This window comes from Benincasa hispida, chromosome 11 (assembly GCF_027475165.1).
Source record: "Benincasa hispida cultivar pf3 chromosome 11, pf3_genome.v1.1, whole genome shotgun sequence".
NCBI lineage: Eukaryota > Viridiplantae > Streptophyta > Magnoliopsida > Cucurbitales > Cucurbitaceae > Benincasa > Benincasa hispida.
This window is the reverse complement of record NC_143488.1, coordinates 71,671,351-71,677,404: the sequence shown is the minus strand read 5'-3', so window position 1 is coordinate 71,677,404 and position 6,054 is coordinate 71,671,351. Positions and strand designations below refer to the sequence as shown.

The following is a 6,054-nucleotide window of genomic DNA, read 5'->3' as shown; positions in this document are numbered from 1 at the left end:
TGGAGGTGAAAGTAGTGTACATAAGCTTAATTTTAAAAAATAAAAATAAAAAACAAAATGGTTACCAAACACGATTTTAACATTTTTTTTAGTTACCATCTATCTATATAATTTAAAATACGTCCACTCTCAAATTTTACATTAATTTACAATTGAAATACCACCAATCGATGATCTCACTCTCAAATGGTAGATTTATCTTTGGAAGTTTAATGAGGTAACTTGATAATCTAAAGATGGCTCTAAGATATGTTTTGTGATTATCGAACGGTAGTGGAGAGGATTTGGTTCTGTTTCGGGATCGGACTTTTAAATGGGCCCGATCCATTCCGAGCCCAATAAAGCAAAAAGCCCTTTTGGCTCCATCTCTTTCTTCCAATTCCTCTGAAGCTCGAAGTGCTACTCGCATTTCTGAAAAACGCATAATCCTTCCCTCGCGCGAAAGTATCTGCGATTTCTCTGTGAACGACGATGTGGGCAAGCGCCGAAGGAGGGCCGCCGGAGGTAACTCTGGAGACTTCCATGGGTTCTTTCACCGTCGAGGTACTCGTTCTCTTCTTCTTTCCTCAATCCTTCTGCGTCTTTGTTTGTTTCGTTTAACTTCTTCCCCCCCGTTAAGTTTGAATTGAGCTCTACTTCCTCTAGTTGCTTGTTTGTAGAATTCGATTTTTCTTTTGTGCGTAACTGAACTCATAATATCTTGTGTTGTTGATGTTTAATTATAGCTTTACTTCAAACACGCACCGAGAACATGTAGAAACTTCATTGAGCTTTCTCGGCGAGGTTATTATGACAATGTCAAGTTTCACCGGATTATTAAGGTTTGTCTCTCTTTCTTTAGTGGTGGTTGTTTAGCTGCAGGTTGATCTTCTGAAGGCGTAAGCAGTCTTTTACTCCATGGGGTTTTGGTGATTCCGTGTAGGATTTTATAGTTCAAGGTGGGGATCCCACAGGAACTGGACGGGGTGGGGAATCTATTTATGGGTATGTGTTTTCATTTTCTATCAATAGTTTTAGTTTTAAGAAATTGTTCTTCTCTTGCTGGAGTTGAATTCTGAGGTCCTTGAATATTCGTTGCAATGTATTTATTAATTGGGTTTCTTTCTTTTTTCTTTTTGACACGATGTGTTTCAGCAAGAAGTTTGAGGATGAAATAAAACCAGAGTTGAAGCACACTGGAGCTGGTATTCTATCAATGGCAAACGCTGGTCCTGATACAAACGGAAGCCAATTCTTTATCACTCTTGCTCCTTGCCCATCTTTAGATGGTAAGCAATTTTCTAGCAATTATTGCACTATTTTTAAAGTTACGTCGATCAAATATTTTGCATACCAAGAGGCAACGATTTAAAGTTGATTGCTTCAATCGAATAAAAAAGAAAGTAAACTGTATGGATCTCTTTTTTGTATTAGAGATTCTACATCAACTTGGTAGAAATGTTGTCTCAGGGAGAATCAATCAATTGAGCGTGCATTTACTCCCAACTAATTTGATAACTCTAGTTGATTTTGGGCTCATGTGCTTGACGAATGGCTATAATGAAAATTTTGTTTTATGGCTGCTCTTCAATGAGTGCCGAATTGAAGATGTTTGAACTCCTAAAATTGAATTGTCACATTTGTCTTTGAAAGTTTGTTGACCCATTCGTCTTCATGTCCAGGGAAGCACTCCATCTTTGGAAGAGTTTGTAGGGGAATGGAAATAATCAAAAGGCTTGGCAGTGTACAAACTGATAACAATGACAGGTATGATGCCTTCTCCTTTGCTCTATTTCCATCTCTTTGGAACTTTGATTAAAGGCAACTGGATTCCTGTTGTCTCTAGTCTAGATCAGTAGAGCTCATTAATACATTATCACTGAGTAATTTGATATTGCAATACAGAAGAGAAACATCTTTTTTAAATTTAAAACAAGTCCCACTCTAACAAAAGCTAAAAGGATTTGAACAACGGAAATTAGAGACCATGTTGCTTTTAAAACAAAAAAAAGTTGGAACTGATAAAATGACTCCAATTAGGGCAGTGTACAAAGTACAAACTGTTAAAAAGATGACCTAGTTATTATTATTATTATTATTTTTTAAATAGAGAACATGCGTTTGGTCCTTGAAAGAACTATTGCACTAAGCTTTCCATTTCCAATTAGGGGAAGGGCTAGTGTAAGTAAACTACTTTTGAATTTTGTTTACTGGATCTGTTCTGCTCTGCTGAATGCCTGAGCGAACTCCAAAGACCGCACAGAAAGAACGCAAATGTTCAGCAATTAACTTCTTAAAATAGTAATAAATAGAGAGAAACTGTGGATTGAAGAGATTGGAAGGTGAGTAGAGAGAGAGTTATGAGTATCGTACCCCGAGGGTCCAAAGTCCATTTTGTCTCAAACAAGGTATTCAATGATACAATTCAAAGCAAATATGAAAGTAGAGGCATTCTTTGAGCTCTTCATTCTATACCCGTCTAATGTTTAAGAAATGTTTTGGTATTTTCTACTCAACAATCCTTCCTTGATGGTCATCTTTATCAAGTTCTAGATCTGGAGCCTCCCACCCATCTGTTTTCCTGAAAAAGGGAACTCGAGAGACATAGTGCACTTTCAATTAATATTTAATAGAACTAATCCACCCGAGTACATGCAGAAACTAAAAATCCATTCACCATTGGGGCTTCTTTCTACCCTACCAACTTTTATGTCTTTGAGGGGCCAACCATTTTGATGCATCTCATGCTTGTGGACGATGATCGCTGCCTTAGAACTCTGAGTTCATGAACAAATATCCAACTCCACTTGGAGATAAGTTAGTTTGTGAGGTTTTAGGTTATTGAGTTCGAAATCTCCCTGCTGTGTAGGACAAGAAGGTTTACTCCAACTAACTATGTGATGAAGTGGAGATCATTCGATAGTTAAATCCCTAGGGACATTAGCCAGAAGGGACTATTCCAAACCCAATTTGCCATCCTATGGGATCATTAACGTATTTTATTGTTTCAACAGCTTGCTCAAAATTCTCTCAATTACAGGTATCTATAAATCACTAGGAATAAGTTTTCTCCTCAAGGCATCCCAGGATAATTAGGGGCCAACTCCTCAGAATACATCTGATTCTAATAACTTGCTTCTAGAGAATAATCTCTTCAATATCAATGGCAGATGAAAAACTTATTAGAAAGGTTGATTTTTATACTCAAAATGCTATAGACTTGCTTAGATTAATGAATTTTTCTTGCTTTGGATCTATTATTGTCGCTCCAAAGAAATGCCTCTATTGGTACCTCTGAATTTATAATTTATCACAATGTTGATGAATTAATGAATTTTTCTTCACTGATACAGCCTGTTGGTTTTTGAATTGTGGTATCATCTTTGATTTTTCTGTCATGCTATTGTGTCGATGAGCTGATGGATCATCTTTGAATTTTATCTCGAATCTTTTAAAATATTCAATCTATTTTCTATCAAGTCGATATTGTCATTAAACCTTTATAAAAAAAAATGGTGTGAATTTAAAAAATGATACTAAGAGGCTACTTCGTCCCGTTAAAGTATTTCCAACTCAATTAGTATAATATACTTAATACAGGAAGATGTAATTTTAGAAGGAATAATAGTTTAATTGATCTAAAAAAAGAAAATGAAATCTAGTTAAAAAAAACCAAACAAAAAGGAACAACCAATAATTTATGGAAGTCATTTTTTTTTTTTCCGAAAACACTGGAAGGAAGACTATGCCAATTACTATCTCACTTTGGCATGGAAGATAGTTATCTCAACATGTTTTGTGAAACAGTACCAATCGTCCAAGCGAGCTCAAATCACATTTTTCTAGTATTGTGAGGTCATATCATTAGCAGAAGCGAGTTGAGGCTAATCCAATTGTTTTTGGTTTTGATACAGACCCATCCATGATGTGAAAATACTACGGGCATCAGTTAAAGACTAAAGCTTTTCGGTTATTATTTTTTGACAAACTCGTATCGTTGTATTGGCACCATATGCAGCAATAGAAGCCATGTATGTGTTTCATAACAGAAGGAAGCATAGGAAAAATTTCCATGTTAGTTGGTTGAAGAAAGAGAAGGGGAAAAGGACCTTCCAATCTCATCAAATGGTATTATTCTAAACTCATAACTTAGCATTTGGCTGACATTTTATAACAAGTATGAGATTGAAGGTCTTCCAATTTAGCATTTGACTGACATTTTATAACAAGTATGAGATTGAAGGTCTTCCAATTTCTAATGTCTCAGATCCATTTTTGTTTTCACCATTCAGACTTAAGCGTGAATGAACGATGCTTTATTTAGATTTCTCATTACGAATTTACGAGAAATCTTCTGAATTTGGAATTGGAACAGATTTTTGGTTAGGTTGGTTTTGTTCAATTTCTAGTATTTGGCTCGCACTATGGAGGCCGGGTTTAAAACTAATAATTATAATTGTTATTGTTGTTTTGTTGGATAATTATTTTAAAAGGTAAAACTGCTAAAAAGATTTTCAAGTATAGTGAAATGTCACTATCTATCAGTGATATACATTGATAGAATTTTATTATTGCCTTCGATAGATGTCTAGATGATAAAATTTTACTATATTTGTAAATAAGTTACCTCATTTTTCTTTATTTGAAAACATCCCTATCAAACATAAAATTTAGAATCCAAACAAATATTTTTAAAAAATTAGACTGGTTTTTTTGTAAGAAAAAAATTGAAGGACGATTAAAAACAAACATGTAATAGGGGATTCAATTTATAGGATTGAGAGTCGAGAGTTTGCATGTTCTTCTCTCTCGTCCTACAAATGAAATTAGACAAACGTAATTGAAGATTTTCATTCTTAAAGATGCAGATGATATATGATAAATGCTTTTTTAATAATAATATAAAGTATGAAACAAATTAAATATTTACATAATATATGGATTTAAACTATAGGGTGTAAAAGTAATTAGTCTGTTGTGAAATTGAAGAGTACAATATGAATATGAACATGGAAAAAAAATATATAATATAATATAAAATATAAAAATAACTAAAATTATATAATTGGATAATGAATAATTTAATAGAATTTGAAGTGGTTTTCTTAACGATATTTATAGGCAAAGTGGCAAGTAGGATGTGGACATCCAAGCATGAAAAACTATCACATGAACAATATGAAGGGTGATACATGGCTTTTGGGATACTAAGGAATGAGCATCTATTTATTATTATAATATTTATAATACTTTCCTTAGATGTCTATATATATATGAAATCTGTCTCGTTGAAACCTTATTAAAAAAAACTTAATGGGGAAAAAACCCTAGTGAAAGGAAAAAAAATATATATGTTTCATATAATATATACTCCTACAAGAATACAATATATTTACCCTACCTCATGAAAACATCACTAAAGATCTCTAAGTTGTCACATTCTAATGTTGTACATCAATTTTTCAAAAGTTGCAGTTGGCAATGTCTTTGTAAATAAGTCTGTTAGGTTATCATTCGTACGAATTTGTTGTACAGTGATGCCGTTATTTTCTTCAAGATCGTGAATGTAGAAAAGCTTCGGTCAAATATGTTTTGTTTTATCTTCTTCAATAGGGTTTTTATTAGAAGACAAGCCACATGTGTTCACGAATGTACTGAGTCATTGATCTTAGTCATACACGTTCTCGACTAGCCATATGAATTGCAAAGGAAGTGGATGTATGGTCTGTTTCACCGTTCGCCATAATATAGTAGTTCCTCCACATGTGAACAGATAACCTGTTTGAGATTTAGCTTTGTGTGGATCAGATAAATTTCCAAAATCTGTATAAGTATAACTAACTAGATTAAAATTTGATTTATTTGAATAAAACAAATTCATACCGATTGTTTCTCTGAGGTAATGGAGTATATGTTTAATTTTGTTCTAATGTCTTTTTGTTATAAAAGAATTATATCTTGCTAATAAATCTACTAAAAATGCAATATATGGTCTTGTATTATTAGCAAGATACATAAGTGCACCAATTGCACTAAGATATGATACTTCAGGACCAAGAAGTTTTTCATTATCTT

At 33.4% G+C, this 6,054-nt stretch overlaps 1 protein-coding gene across 1 annotated transcript; it reads left to right on the top strand.

Moving 5' to 3' along the window:
• The first annotated feature begins 371 nt into the window (after window positions 1-371).
• Window positions 372-4,238, top strand: LOC120089988 (Cyclophilin-like peptidyl-prolyl cis-trans isomerase family protein). Its single transcript, XM_039047445.2, has 6 exons — window positions 372-543; window positions 726-821; window positions 923-984; window positions 1,135-1,268; window positions 1,662-1,746; window positions 3,894-4,238. The coding sequence occupies exons 1-6, from the start codon at window positions 472-474 to the stop codon at window positions 3,937-3,939; spliced, it is 495 nt and encodes a 164-aa protein (XP_038903373.1). The 5' UTR covers window positions 372-471; the 3' UTR covers window positions 3,940-4,238.
• Window positions 4,239-6,054: the final 1,816 nt, after the last annotated feature.

What these genes read in the sequence shown, in the direction of transcription:
- LOC120089988 (XM_039047445.2), top strand. Translation starts at nt 472, where the DNA reads ATGTGGGCAAGCGCCGAAGGAGGGCCGCCGGAGGTAACTCTGGAGACT. An exon ending in GGTGGGGAATCTATTTATGG is followed by an intron (nt 985 to 1,134) that starts GTATGTGTTTTC and finishes GATGTGTTTCAG; the next exon opens with CAAGAAGTTTGAGGATGAAA. An exon ending in CAAACTGATAACAATGACAG is followed by an intron (nt 1,747 to 3,893) that starts GTATGATGCCTT and finishes GTTTTGATACAG; the next exon opens with ACCCATCCATGATGTGAAAA.